Genomic DNA, 15,035 nt, shown 5'->3' on the forward strand with positions numbered 1-15,035 from the left:
GATGGTTTTTCTTTTTTAAAGATTTATTTCCATTTTTATTTGTAGGAGTGTATATGTATGAGAGAGGTGTCTATGAAGGACAAAAGAAATCATCAGATCACCTTGGTTTGAAGTTAATGGTGATTGTGAGTAGCCCGAAGTGGGCTCCGGAAACTTGAATTCTCTGAAATTAACTGGGAGTAATCCTTATGAAGGAAAATCAACAAAGGGTCGGATCTGGCGAGTACTGAGGAATGTTCTTCTGTCCTCCTTTCTCATCAGCTGCACTCAGAGCTTTCAGACGAGAAAAACAAGTGTCTGTGAGAGATGAGCAGAGACAGACTGAATGGGGAAGCTCCAGATTTGGACTGCTGTGCTCAGGGGAGAGGAATACATGAAGCCAATCAGATCCAGTGAGGAGGATGCGCAAGGCCGAGCAGCTGGAGAGGATGAGCATGAGGAAGGGGTGGCAGAGGAGAAGCACCTGGGAGGGGAAACGGGGTGAGAAGGAGACAGTTTCCCAGAGCAGCAAGCATTCCTTGTGTGACACAATGCAGTGCCAATGCTGGGCCCACTGCAGCCACGATGACACCAGTGAGAAATGCCTGTAATTAGGAAACTGGCAGTTCTCTGGGCCTCAGCCCAGTATGAGGATGCAGCAAGAATTTCTGAGCCACACTGAGCCAGTGATGGAGGAGGCACAGTCAGGACCACGCCAGGTCCATCCCTCAGCCTCACCTGCACCACTGCCTCACATTTCTCTTCTCCAGCAGGACTCTTACCCTCCCTTGGATGTTCCTGGCTTCCCTCTTTCCTCTCTTGAGGCCCTGGATGCTGTCTACAATCAAAACAGATAGGTGTTCATTTGCAGGGAACAAGAGCCTCAGCCCCTCCTTATCTCCCTTTCTGCATCCCTCTTGGCTCCTTGGCTCCTTTCGCCAAACCCCATTAGCTGGTGATCCAAGTTTGGTGCATGTGTGATTGTGTGTGTGGGTGTGATCACTAAGCTTCTTTTCCCCCCACACTTTGAGCCTGATGTGTATGCCTCTCCAGGTCTCTCTGTGATATGCAGGACATCTGCCAGATTTTTGTTTGTTTGTTTGTTTTGTTTTTCAAGACAGGGTTTCTCTGTGTAACCCTGGCTATGCTGGAACTCACTCTGTAGACCAGGCTGGCCTCAAACTCAGAAATCTGCCTGTCTCTGCCTCCCAAGTGCTGGGATTAAAGGTGTGTGCCACCACTGCCTGGCCAGCTTTTCATTTTTAAACCTGATTCAAGACCCTGCCACCATAAACCACTACATTTTAGCCAGATGACAAATGCAGAGTATATATAACTGAAGGCTAAATGCTTCAGGAAAGGGATGGATACTCTGTAGGGCTGGTGGCTGGATGTGCTAATGGGTCCCTGCAGTGTGCTCTCTCTTTGAGAACTAAGCTGGGGCTGGGGCAAGAGGTAGACAGTGAAGGCAGATTTTCCCTACTGAGGATCAGAGAGGAGAGCTCTGTGGGAAACGGGGATGAGGTCCTTGTAAGACCAGCCTCAAAGATTCCCTGTTGATGAGAAAAGGTGGCTTCCTCTTTGCAAAGTCTTATGGGAACTTGGCAGACAGGCGGTTGGCTGGCCCAGCTGAAGCAATCAGGCCTTTTAACTTGTGTGTCCACATTTCCTTGAAGATCTTTATCATTAACTAGCAACTAGGAAGCTATCTCCCAAAACCCCATGCAGGGCTCCTATGAACAAAGGCATTTTGCCAAGTGCTAAAAAGTCTCTGTCTCCCACCTCTCAGGACCCTGTCCCCTCTAGGAAAAGACATTTACTAAGCAGTCAGATGGGCAGCTTCCAGGGGCTTGTCTCAGGACTCATTCACCAGAAGAGTCCTCACTTTCCTGTGAAGGTCCCTGGGAGTCTGAGGCAGGCCACTTCTACTTCTGGTAGAGCTGCTGAAGTTGTAGCCCCTTTAAGCTTTTCCAAGAAGGTCAGAACGTTCTCCTCTGAAAATATTTTATTGGTACATTGACTCTGAAAACGCTCATTTCCCACCCAGTGGCTGTAAGGTCTCTTGGGCCACAGATACATCATTAGGGAATGGTTCTATGAGGAGATGGCAAAGATGGGTACGGAGCCCAGACAGGCAGGGCACTAGGTCTTTTGAGGATAGCTGTCTCACTCAGCACCAGGATAGAGGGCATGGTAGTCAGGAGTGGAGCACCTTGAAGCTTTATTGCTGGTGACGGCCAAGGAAAGTAGGACCCTGCCAGCCTAAAGTTGCAGCTGGGGGCATCAGCACTCCACGGCTCCAGAGAAGTTGGCACTGATTCCCAATCCATAGAGCCTGGCTGCTGATCCACCCACCCAGGGGCCCCTGGATGGGGAAGAATCAGAGAGAGGTATCGGAACCAGGTGGAATTGGGGAATTATTACAGTGAGGAGGTCTTGAGCAGATCAGATGCCAGAAAGGGGCGGGGGGGTGGGGGAGCAAGGGCTTGGCTGTGAGATAGCCGCCCCTTCACAGGTCTATGGTGTCGCTGCTCATGCTCAGCTCATCAATCTGTCGGCAGGCATCCAGGAATTGCTCTTGCAGCAATGCTTCCTCAGCCTGCAGGTCAGAGGCATGTTCTGGAGAGTCGCGGGAGGGTGGGGATAGGGCCTGGTAGGATCCTGAGGCTGGGAGGCTGGGGCTGCTTCCTGAGGGCCGCGGGGGACTGAGGACGCAGACTAACGGACAGCGTGAGGGCCTGTCGGGGCTGGAACACAGAAGCATGGACGAGCTGTCCCGTGAGAGTCCACACAGAGAGCCAGATGAGGCGCTGCTGCCTGGAGGCCAGGCCCCGGGAGAGGGGAGCTCAGGAGGTGCTGGGGATCCAGGGACCTTCTCGGACTTCTCACTAGGTCCTTCCCCTGTCTTGTTCCCCAATGAGATGGTGCGGTAGAGACCGAGCCCAGGCAGGGCTTCCCCAAAGGCAGGGCCCTGAAAGAGGCCAGGGGCCAGCAGCGCCTCGCTGCAGAGGGCTTCCTCGATGCTGCGCCGCAGGTTGATGGGTGACGGTGGCCGGAAGTCCACCGTGCAATCGCTGCTAGGGGAGGAGGCTGGTGACTGCGTTGAGTTGGCCCCGGCACCTTCGAAGCCCCGGCAGCCGCCACCTTGGAGAAGGAGATCGGGACCTGGGCCTGCCAGGGCGCATAGCTGCAGTAGCTCCGCGTCGCCACGCGCGATCGCGCTCCCCAGGGGCTCCTTGTCCCGAATCCCGGGGACCCAGCCTCCTGGCAGCAGCGGGGCAGCGTGTCCCGGAGACAATCGGAAGAGCTTGGCCCAGCAGCGCCGGGGCACACGGGGGCTGCAGAGCGCGGGGTAGAGACCAAGCAGCGCTAACGGGAGCGCGACGCCCACCTCGCCCAGACGCAGACCTAGCTGGAAAGCCCACCAGGGCCAGGGCCCCTCCAAGCCTGCCTGGCCTCCGTAGCCCAGGGCGTGAAGTACCTCGTAGCCCTGCAGGGCTCCGCTCAGCAGCCCAAAGGTCCCGGCCACCGGAGCTGTGCGCGCTGCTCGCCTCCACGACTCCCGCGGGGCGAAGGGGCTGCGCACTTGCGGGACAGGGGTAGCACCCTTAAAGCCAGACCCTCCTAAGGGTGCCCCGGCTTTCCGCCGCCGGCCGCCCCAACAAGAGAGCGCCAGCAGGAGCCCCGACAGGAAGGCAGCGAGGAAGGCGTGCAGCCCGCGGGAGGCGAGCCGCAGCGGCCGCAGCGGGCGGTGCACGGCGCTCCCCAGGGCGGCCGCCGCCGCCAGCCCCAGCCCCAGCAGCAGCAGCGCCGCTAAGCCGGCGGGGCACCTCGGGGTGCGCGGCCGGGCCAGCAGCATGCAAGCCAGCCCCAGACCTGCGGCTAGGCAGGGCAGCGGAAGGTCCTGCAGCAGCAGCCAGGCGAGGGTCGGCAGCCGATCGCGATGCCCGTAGGCGTCGTAGAAGAGAGGGAAGGCCCGAGTGGTCCCCGCCGAGAGCAGCAGCAGATCCATCAACGCCAGGCAGGGGGCGCCCGGCGGACAACGCCAGGGCAAGAGGGCCAGAGCTAACAGAGCCAGCAGGGCCACCAGGCCGAAGAGCGCTCCGGCTCCATAGACATGGGCCTCCCAGGCCAGACCCCAGCGAGCCCTAGCCTCTGCCCAGTCGGCCTCCAGGGTCAAGAAGAAGAGAGGCAGCGGCGAGGCAGGCGGCTGCCCCAAGTTATCGTGCAACTCTGGCTTACTACAAGAGCCTGGCTCACATCCAGGCTGTGCTGAAGGATTCCCGAAGCTGGCAGGAGAGAGTTCGTCTGGGCCAGAAGTGGAGACAGTGGGGTCTGTGGACAGAAAACGTTTGCCTGGAGCCATTAGTAGTCTCCCTTCTCTCCGGCCCTCAGCTAGAAGTCTGAATTTCTTCTATGGGCTGTTTTTTCTTCTCTCCCCTTCTCCTCCCAGAACCCCATCTTCCAGGCCGAAGCTTTCAGCGACCACTCTCCTCCCATCTGTCCCCTGTTCGTTCCACGCACACCCTCAATCATTCCTTGATTTTATCAGGTTGGGGGAGAGGTTTTCTTAAGAAGTTGCAGGACTTTACAACTGGAAGGAAGTGGTGGATGAGCTCTCCAGTTCAAATCCCACACCAGAAAAGACATTATAGGAGAATAATGTTTTGTTCCTTTTGCACACATATGAAACTCTGTGCTTAAGTGGTTTGTGGCATGTGGGAGGCACTGAGTAGTTTTCACTGAATAAATGAAACCCTCTTTATACCAGAAGAATGAACTGAGGTTCTGCAGGAATTGTCCAAGGTCACAAATAGAGTGCCAGGACCCAGATCTGAGCACCAGGGGCTGGAGAGATGGCTCAGCGGGTAAGAGCACTGACTGCTCTTCCAAAGGTCCTGAGTTCAAATCCCAGCAACCACATGGTAGCTCACAACCATCTGTAATGAGATCTGACTCCCCCTTCTGTATATAATAAATAAATAAATAAATAAAGATCTAATGCCAGATCTGAGTACAAGTCTGCATCCCTTTCCCACACTAACCTGTCACAGGTACTAATATGCTTCCCTTCTTCGAACACACATACATGCACACATGCACGAACACATGCACACCTGACTCCAAACCTCGTCTAGGACTAGAAGAGACCTCCACCTGTCCCGTTTCAATACCCTCTTGTCCCTATTCACAGAACATGCATGCACACCCAGAGCAGGAAAAGAGGTAAGAGTTCCCTGCCCTAGCATTCTAAGGAGAACACATTTTATTAAGTGTCCTTCCGACAGGCTACACCCCAATGCTTCAGCCAATGATTGGCAATAGCTCCCCCATCCTGACTCACCCATAAAACCATTAGTCTAGGGCTTTTCTTTTGTTGTTTATTTTGTTAGTCTTATGAGACAGGGTCTCACTTTGTAGTCCAGGCTGCCTGCCAACCCATCATGTAGCCCAAGTTGCCCTCTTAACTCACAGCAATCATTGTGTCTCAGCTTCCTAGGTGCCTGGCATGACTTATTATGCCAGGCTCAAATCAAAAGCTCTCTCCCCTGACCCCCATGCTCTACCACAGCACCACAACCACACAGTCTAGCATAAGGCTCTTGATACAGGTGTCCCTTTTCCTCACTCCCATATTACAGAAAATAGTATTGGAATGGGTCTCAGAGAGTGGCCTTGAACTCCCTTCCCCCAAGGAACAATTAGGGGGAATCATAGTGGAGCAGCATGCTGGGGTCTGCTAACTGAGGCTCTGGCCTCATCCCATGCCCCAACATCTCCCACGTCTCTTGTGGAAAGGGAAGTCGGTCAAGACTGGAAGGGATTAAGACTCTTGGTTCTGCTCTTTTGGAGCAAGAGGAGCTCTAAAAAGGTTAGACTCAAGACCCTCCTATAGCCAAACAGAAAGGAGTATGCTAGACGTTGATCTTTTCCTGCACCTCGAAGTTTCAGCAGGACTACAGATGCAGGGGGGCGGGGAGGAAGACAAAGAAAGATAGAGATGGCCACATGGGGATGAGGAGGAGGACAGGAGACAGGTGTGTGCTGAGAAGAGTGGGGGCCTCTGAGGATTACACTCTTGCTCCAACTACCTGCCCATGCCCCGGCTATCCCCCAGCTGGATAACAGAGGAACACCCACCCCAGGCTGTTCTCCCTCGTGCTGGAGACAGCAAAAATCTACAGAAGAAAATGTAGTGAAGTCCCAGGCAGCTCAAGAGACAGAAGGGAAGAATTGGACAATTAGTAATGGTGTGGAGTTAGCAATCAGAAATTTAAACAGGCAGAGCTCCCTGACAGCTACAAGTGGCAGCGCGCCCTTTGGATCCCACTACATTACGTTCCTCAAATCTGAACTTGGTAAGAATACCTATTACCCAAAACAGTCATGAAGATAAACGAGGTGTGTTCCTGGTGTGGAAAAAAAATCATTCAATATACAATTCTGGCCAGTATCATGATTGGCTAATGTTCATCTGGGATCAATCATCTTGTGTGTGATCAGCTCTGACCTCAAATTAGTTCTTTTTTAAAGATCTATTTTACTTGTAATTATGTGTGTTGGGTATTTATAGATGAGTGCATGTGTCCACAAAGGCCAGAAGAGGGTGTTGCACCCTCTGGAGCTGGAGTTAGGGACAGTTGTGAGCTATCCAGTGTGAGTGCCAAGAATCAACCTGGCCCCTTTGTAAGAGCAGTGTGTGCTTTTAACCACCGAGTTTTGTCTCCAGCCCCATAGATTAGTGCTTGGTTTAACAACTTAAGTCTATGATCTGTGTGGACACCTTAAACTTGTTTAGAAAGACAACAGTGGTTCCACTGAGTGAATATCAATCTCTTGTCTCAGTCTGTGCTGTTTGAAGGACACTAACATAGTAAGTACTATGCTACCCTCTCTCCAGTGGCCATCATTCAGTTGGGAATAAGTAGCCTGCTGGTCTGAGAGGCACCAGCCTGGAGTCCATGCATCAAGCTAATCCACTCCTCTTCTCATTTTCCTGCCCCCTTTGATGCCCTGGTCTAACCTTCTGCTACTAAGTTACTGGATTGCCTTGGTTTCCTTCAGTCCATGTCTGTCTTCACCTGTGTGATTCCTTGGCGCCCCCTCTGTGCTCACCATACAGACAGGTGCTCTCAGAGACCATGTCCACTTCTTACTCATTAGCCATATGAAACCCTATTTCTCATCTCTGTCCCCAAGCACAATAGCCAATAAGCAAACTTCAGCAATTATAAAATCCAGGAGAAAACATAGGCAAAAACCAAGAGACGCCTCAAGTACCAAGGACGGACTTCTCAGTTTGGAACAGTGTTTCTATGGACCAGTTTGTCCAGAGAGTGAACAAGTGTGGATGGAGGCAGGTAGGAACAGCCTAGCTTTCGCCTCTGAAGGCACCACTTGGCCTCGTCTCTTGTCTCTCCATTTGTAGCTTACTCAGAAAAATGTCTTGAGTTTTCCCTAAAAGACAGTGGTCCTGGGGCAGTGGTGACTCATGCCTTTAATCCCAGCACTTGGGAGACAGAGGCAGGTGGATTTCTGAGTTCGAGGCTAGCCTGGTCTACAACGTGATTTCCAGGACAGCCAGGGCTAAACAAAAAAAAAACCTGCCTTGAAAAAAACAAAAACAAACAAAACAACAACAACAACAACAACAAAAATTCTAAGACAGTGGTCCTGTATTCCCTATATCCACAGGAGATGGATTCTGAGCAGGCCACCCCTTCAAGGAGGTTCCGCCCTGTCCTTGTGGCCCTTGACCTCAGAAGTGAGAGAAAAGGTGGGATGTCAACATGACTAATTGTCGAGGCAGGGCTGGCTGAGGAGGGGGGTGGGAAATGATAAGCGAGGTCCAGGAGAAGCCAGTTCTGATTATCCACCAGCTGCCCAGATCAAAGGGCCGAGGAATCAACTCTGGATGCTGGAAGCTGCAGCCCATTTAATGGTTTGGCTGAATCCTTCTCCCTACCCCCAACTCCAGCATTGTGGAGTGCTGATATTCTGCAGCAGTAATACTGGAAATATTTAACAACTGGATATCCCAGGCATTAGCCATTCATAGCCCAGACTTGCCAGTATGGCCAGGGAGCAGAGGGACACCAACGAGGACTTAACAATGGGCCTGAAGTCCTTGGACATGGGGGAGCCCATTATAAATTTTCAATGTGTAAATACAAGCTATGGTCCAGGAAAAGGGGACTCAGTGCAAAGGAGGAGCCCTGTATCATATCCTAGGATGCTTGGTGTGGTAAGACACACCTGAAATATCAGCACTTGTGAGGTAGAAGCAGGAGGATCAGGAGTTCAAAGCCAGCATCAGCTGCAAAGCCAGTTTGAGGCAGGCCTGAGCAACAGGAGACCTTATCTTAAAACAAAACAAAGAAAAACAAAACAAAACAAAACAAAATAAAACAAAACCACAATAATCCCCCCAAAACAAAACAAAGCAAAACAATATATCTGTTACAGGTTTGGATCTCCTCTCTCTCTCTCTCTCTCTCTCTCTCTCTCTCCCTCCCTCCCTCCTTCCCCTCCCCCTCCCCTCCCTCTCCTTTTCCATTTCCCTTTCCCTCTCTCTTCTTCTCATGAGCAAGGGTTAACCCAGGCTTCTGGGTTTATGCAAGAGAAGCATCAAGAAGAGACTGAACTCCTGCAACCACCCGTGAGGCGGGTGGGGAGAGGGGGGCTGTGAGGCTGGGCTGCCTCTGATACTGTCCAGACTCATTAAACCTGCCTGGCCAGCACTGTCACCCAGGCTGACAGAATGCCAGCCAGCATCTATCCCCTGAGGCACGGAGCCGCCCCCCACCCACAGCAGATCCTGCCGCTGCTGCACACTAATCCACAGTGGCCATTTCTTGCACCCCACAGAGGGACACTATGATGATGGCTGAAGCACGCCATACAATACAGAAAGGGTTGTCAGGGTTGGGGCTGGAAGAAGCCAAAGCATCTGTGGCCGAGCTTAGGACAGGGTGGCTTAGATGTTTCACAGACACACGAAGTCTTTAGTAGAACAAAGCTGGGCTGGAAGTTCCTACCCATGGCTCCCTCATTTAACAAAGCTGCTCTTTGAGCACCCCTGCCCTCTGCCCTGGGAACTCTGTTGTCCAATCAGCAGGTGGGGCCAAGGCCAGGGTATCTACAAGGCTGTGTCCGAAAGTGTATTTGGGGTGCAGTGTGAGCAAGTAGCAAAGTTAAGGAGCTACTGTTTAATGAGTTTCTACTTGGTATCCAGCAAGGGTTTACACTACCTGGAGACATTAGAGTTTCACACACACACACACACACACACACACACACACACAGAGAGAGAGAGAGAGAGAGAGAGAGAGAGAGAGAGAGAGAGAGAGAGCGTTCTATTATCAGACCATATATAAGTGAGAAGACTTAGGCTCAAAGAGGTTAAGTGTTTCCTTGGCACCATCGACCTGTCGAGATGCATGCTCTGAAAGGCTCCGTAGAGCAAAGGTGGCGTCTGTCTGATCACAGTCCTCTCTTTAATGTCTTCTCTGTGAGGGTCTGACAGCATGTCATAACAGATCAAACAGCAGAGAGGAAAACTCCAAGGCTGGGTGGAGTGGAGGTACAGAGGGAGACCAGGCACCCAGGATCGTGGGTGAGGGAAAGATGCAGTAGAGACCATGAAGTAGCTCCTCATTAGTTGGCTCTGACTCACCTTTCTGTCCTACTCTGCCTACAGCAGCAGACACCTCAGAGAACACTTCCCTAACTCCATGTAGGATCTTCCCAGACAATACCTGTCAGATCATTAATGTCTAATTTCTCCGTGGTGACAATGAAGGGAGAGGTGGTATGGTTTATGAGGGCAGTGACACAGAAAGGTCCCAGGACACTGCTGAGTGTCTGGCACGCAGTGTGTCAAATACAAGTGACTTACACGCTTACCATGTTGTACTGGTGTTGTCTTGATTGGGGCAGAGCTCTGGGAAGCCACTGAATCCAAAAGGCTCGGGCTTGAGAATTTCCTTTCCAGGAGAGGTGGGGGAAGCGACCCAGTGATACCAAAGAGCCCTGTAAAAGAAGCATAAGGAGCTCAAATACCATCCTACCAGCTGGCAGTGGCTTTTGAGACTTTGGAGAAAATTCTATCCTTCCTCGGAGCTTGTCTTAAGAGAATCATCACCCCAGGAACAGTAGCCACAGGTACTCCATGAACAAGCACCAAATCAGAATCGATATAGCAAAGAGACTGCTTCCCCCAAGGTACACCAACCAGCCCTTATCCTGGAGCCAGGGAAAAAGCCATACAGACATTCCTCAGGCCAAGAAAGGTGATGATGGTCAGACCACAGACCATTAGCTCAGCTGATGCCAGGCAAATGTTTGTGACAATAAAGCCAGCACTCACCGGGGGAATCTGACACTTCAGAAGCAGAACTTGGATGTGCTGCTGTGCCAGGATAACTCTGCCTTGAGAAGTTCCGGAGTGGGGACACAGTAGTACCAAAGAACCCTGCAAAAGGAGTCTGGGCTGAAGTTGCCTCCTGACTACTAGTGGACAGTATTATATCCATCAACTGATGCCCAAAAGAGATTCACTTCAAATGGGGTGGCTACTTACCAAAAGGCCCCAGGCGCCCAGCAATCTCTGCCAGGCTGGCCCGCAGGCTGGGCAGCAGGGGTAGCGACCGATGCCCGAGAGTGGGGGCTGCACCTGCTCTCAAAGCTACATCAAACTTCAGCTCAAGCTCGCTCTGATGAGGCCTGGGAGCACTGGTTGGAGGTACTGTCGCTGTCAGAGCAGTGGCCCAGGTCACAGTGCCCATCCTAGGTTGAGAGGGAGCAGTGGGCCACTTGGTGGGCCCTGAGAGGGGGGATGTGGACTCAGGAGGCAGGGAGGAAGCCCAGGGGATAAAGCTGCCTTCGGCAGAGCCCCACTCTGGGATGTGGTTCCCAGGGGACCCCACCAGCAGTTCCCATAGGGGATCAGTCCTCAGATCGCCTTCTTCCTCTTCCTCAGACTCCTGGCCTAGTCCAGGAGAGAGAGGATGGGTCTCCGTGACAGGACTTCCCCAGACAGCAGCAGGTCCCCGGAGATGGAATTTGAAGTTTAGTCCCAAGTTGAGAGATAGCATAGAGGCCTCACTCTGAGGTGGTGGGGTCAGAGTAGTAAGAGGGACACCTGGTACAGAGGAAGCAGGCTGAGGACCCACAGGGACAGCAAGCAAGACCCAGCAGAACAGGCCGAGCTCCAGGCAGCCACGGCCTGCCATGGCCCCACCTGGCTCAGCAACGTGGGTGGGCAAGGAGCTCACTTCTTCAGCACCTTGTGAGCTCAGGGGTCCTAGAGGGAGGAGAAATGCTGTGAGTCAAGGCCTCCACCACCCACTTCCCTTTCCAGGGATCAGATGCCCTAGGCAAAGGCTCTAATCAGAGAGAAGCAGGTGCAGGAACACAGGCGAAATGTTCTGCCTGAAGGAGGCATGGCAACTCTTCTCGCTAGCCCCTTCCCACTACCTGCAGGCTTCGGTGCAAATCAATTCCCTGCACACCCCACCACCACCACGCGCATCCAGCCTTCCCACAAGGGGGCCTGATGTCTGACCAGAAATCTGAGTACAAGCAGTAGCCTCATTCTTAGCCAGAACAGAGGGAATCGACTTAAACTCCCAGATGCAGATTCTCTCCCTCCTCCCCCACCCCTCTATCCAGCTTTCCCTGCCCCCCCCCAATATCTACTGAGGCCCACTGTATATCAAGCATCGTTCCAGTAATACAGTGGCAAAGAATGCAGACCCTCCCGGTTGGCTCCTGATCTCCACCTCCAGACCCAGCAAGAAACCCACTGGAGCACAAGGCCCTCAGGAAGGGCAGGACACAAGCCTGAGTGATCTGACCTGGAAGGCTACGCTGGCTAATGCCAGCGAAGCAGGTTCCCTGGCCTAGCAGAGGCTCTCCGAAAAACCTTTCCCCTCTTTCTGGGGGCTTGACCTGCTGCTACCCTCCCAGTGACCCCAAGAGTTTTTGAGGGAGGGAGCGATTAACCCTTTCTGGCTCCGTGAGAAAGGCGGTCAGGCGGGCAAGCCTGGTAAGGGGCAGCTGCAGAAAGGCTACCCCCCTCCTCAGAACACATCTGGTGGGGGAAGGGAGAATGAACCAGGGACACACGTGCACCCAGTACCCTTACATCACACACACACACACACACACACACACACACACACACACAGCCGCACCTAGCACTCGTGACACTCTCACCCACGCACCCTTCACACACTCCTGCACATATACACACTCCACCCTGATGCGCCCCTCTCCCTCCTACGTGGGTTCTCTCTCTCTCTCTCTCTCTCTCTCTCTCTCTCTCTCTCTCTCTCTCTCTCTCTCTCTCTCTCTCTCTCTCTGCCTATGCAGTCAGCAGCACACACAACCCTAACACACTGTACAGATACACCACACACCATCATTTCTATCATCCCCCACCTCTCACGCCCCTTACACACCCACCCCTGGCAGGCACACAAGCACACGCGCGTGCGCACACCACACTCCCGCTCCCCCAGTCCGGACCGACGGACCTGCTTCTCTCGCTCCGGCGAGTCCCCGGGGCCAACCCCCGGCAGAAGGGGCTCCCTGGCTCAGCGGGCCCCAGCTGGGCAAGGCTCGGCGAGTCTAGGCTCTTCTCCGTTGCACCCAAAGCCGGGACTCAAGCTCAGGGCCCCCGACTACCTTCGGCTTGCCGGGCGATCGCAGCGTAGCCCACCCGAAGCTCCTGCTCTGTCCCCAGCCGGGTCTAAGACCCGCAGCGCTCTCAGCAGGCGGCGGGCGGCCGGGCTGCGCTCGCGGTCCGCACTCCGCTCCCTCCCCGCGGCGCCGCCTCCTGGCTGGGAGCCCGGCTCCCCGGCCCAGCGCCCGCGCCGGGGCCCCGTGGCTGCCGGGCTTCTCACAACCCTCCCCGCCGCCTCCCGCGCCCGCCCTCCTCTCCCTCCTCCCAGCCCGCCCGCCTGCCCGCCCGCCGTCCACGGTCCGCCCCTACCCGGGCCGGCAGGCGGGCGAGCACATCAGCGCCAAGCCGCGGCCGCCTGGCTGCTCCGGCCCCACGCGCACTCATTCACCCAACGCTGCCAATCAGCTGCCCGAGAGCCGGTGCCTCGTTCTCAGCCTGGCGCTGGCAGCCACAGGCTCGGGGGACGGCCCAGCGCACACACCCACGAGCACGCCATTCCCGAGAAACACCCTCAGGCGAGGGCACTGGGCGCGCTCGCGCGCGCGCACTTACACACACACACACACACACACACACACACACACACACACAATCACACACAAGTATATGCACACATGCAACGGTAGTCTGGCATAAGATGGCATCCCAGGCAATCAAATCCACTCCATTGAGCCCTGGATAAAGACTTACTATTCTACGTTACAACAACGGGTACAAATATGTTCCCATTTTAGAGATAGATAAAGTAAGACCCTAGAACTTAACAAATTGCTTAAGATTGCTCAGCTTGCCGGAGACTTGTACTCAGTCTCTCTGCTTGTCTTCTTCACCACCTGGTGGTTTGCAAACATGCAACCACTGAGGACTCCTACGCTGCTTCTTCTTCGCAGGCCAACTGCCAAATGTCAATCCCCATTCATAACGTCTCTTTTTGCTAAAATCTCTCCAAAATACTCAGCTTCAGAAATATCTATGAGAGAGAATAGTGAGACAAGCTGGTGTGCGAGGTGGATCACAATTTTGTCTCCAATAAGACATGGTAGAAGAACGTAGAAACAAAGAAAGAGCACCCAGCCTCCCAGGACTGCTAGACCAGGAGTACTGAGAAGTTACTACGCCTGCTGCACTGTCTAAAGGCTGTATCATTGACTGACTGGATAAGTGTGGCTTGTTTGTTTGTCTGGAGTCTCTAAATCTCTTCATGTTTTCCTTCTTCCAAAACATTGAATTTGATAGAAACCCGTGTGCTCAAGCGCGGACACACACACACACACACACACACACACACAGAGGGGGGAGGGAAGGAGGGAGGGAGGGAGAGAGAGAGAGAGAGAGAAGGAAAGAGAAAGAGAGAGGCAAAAGCCTGTAATTCTATCACTTGGCAGGAAGAGGTAGAAAGATTGAAAGTTTGGGATCAGTCAGGACTACAAGTTGATAATCTCTCCAACAAACAAAACCCCAACCAACCAACCAACCAGACAGACAGACAGAAAGGCAGACAGAACAAACAGCAAAAGACTTGCCCATCCTGCTGGGTGTGAGGACAAAAACCTAGCATCGCCCTTTAGGCGGTCAAGGCAAAAGGATCCAAGTTCAAGGCTATCCTTGGTTGGCCACAGAGGGACTTTGAGGCCAACTCAAGCTACGTGATAACCAGCCTCAATAGACAGATAGACAAAAACTGTCTAGTCCTAACCCAGAAAGCAGAGAGCTTTTGGTCAGGGGAAGAGCGGGCGATGTCTTGCAATTCAGAAAGGCATCTGAGACTCATTTTCTGATCACAGAACTCATGCTGCCAATAGATATGAGATCACATCGGGTCTTCCATCAAGCTCCCACAGTCCAACTGTGAGAGGCTGGGATTTATCATGAGTCTCCAAACAAAACACTGGGACAGATGTGCCCTAGGTGTCCCTAAAGGAAGCCACCACTCTACCTCCTCCCCAGGCCATCAGGGGCCGCCTACAGGCAGCACGCTAAGATTCAGACTACATTTTTTTTCATATGCTCAATAAAAGCTATCCCACTGGAGACATTTTCTTTAACTCTCCCTCGTAGAAAGCCTCATTTCTTGGTAATCATGTTCACTTAAAGACTTCTAAGTGAAAAGGCAGAAATAAACATACCCCAGCACATTAAAATTGCAATCTTCCATGACCAAGCAGGGTTATTCCCAAGAACAATACTTTTACAAAGATATTGAAAAGGGGAAGTTGGGACTCTTGGTTAAGATGGTGACTGAATTCATACCACTAATTTTTCTCCCTCCCAAAACCCTGTTAAAACGTTATTAAGAAGACTTTACTGACACAGATGTAGAGGCTCACAGCCATCCATCGAACTGAGTGCAGGGTCCCCAGTGAAGGAA

At 53.1% G+C, this 15,035-nt stretch overlaps 1 protein-coding gene across 3 annotated transcripts; it reads right to left on the reverse strand.

The window, feature by feature from the left end:
• Positions 1–1,966: 1,966 nt before the first annotated feature.
• Positions 1,967–13,174, reverse strand: Prrt4 (proline rich transmembrane protein 4). Of its 3 annotated transcripts, none has more exons than XM_031381341.1 (5): positions 12,977–13,174; positions 10,562–11,284; positions 10,349–10,453; positions 9,886–10,011; positions 1,967–4,314 (listed from the first exon to the last, which is right to left on the reverse strand). In XM_031381341.1, exons 2-5 carry the CDS (start codon positions 11,211–11,213, stop codon positions 2,489–2,491), a joined length of 2,709 nt encoding a protein of 902 aa, XP_031237201.1. In that variant the 5' UTR covers positions 11,214–11,284; positions 12,977–13,174; the 3' UTR covers positions 1,967–2,488. The 3 variants fall into 3 exon arrangements, with proteins under 3 accessions (XP_031237201.1, XP_031237202.1, XP_031237203.1); XM_031381342.1 differs by lacking the exon at positions 12,977–13,174 and adding an exon at positions 12,519–12,640; XM_031381343.1 differs by lacking the exon at positions 12,977–13,174 and adding an exon at positions 11,838–12,286.
• Between the last annotated feature and the right edge of the window lie 1,861 nt (positions 13,175–15,035).

The sequence above is a fragment of the Mastomys coucha genome, unplaced genomic scaffold (genome assembly GCF_008632895.1).
Source record: "Mastomys coucha isolate ucsf_1 unplaced genomic scaffold, UCSF_Mcou_1 pScaffold20, whole genome shotgun sequence".
Taxonomy (NCBI): domain Eukaryota; kingdom Metazoa; phylum Chordata; class Mammalia; order Rodentia; family Muridae; genus Mastomys; species Mastomys coucha.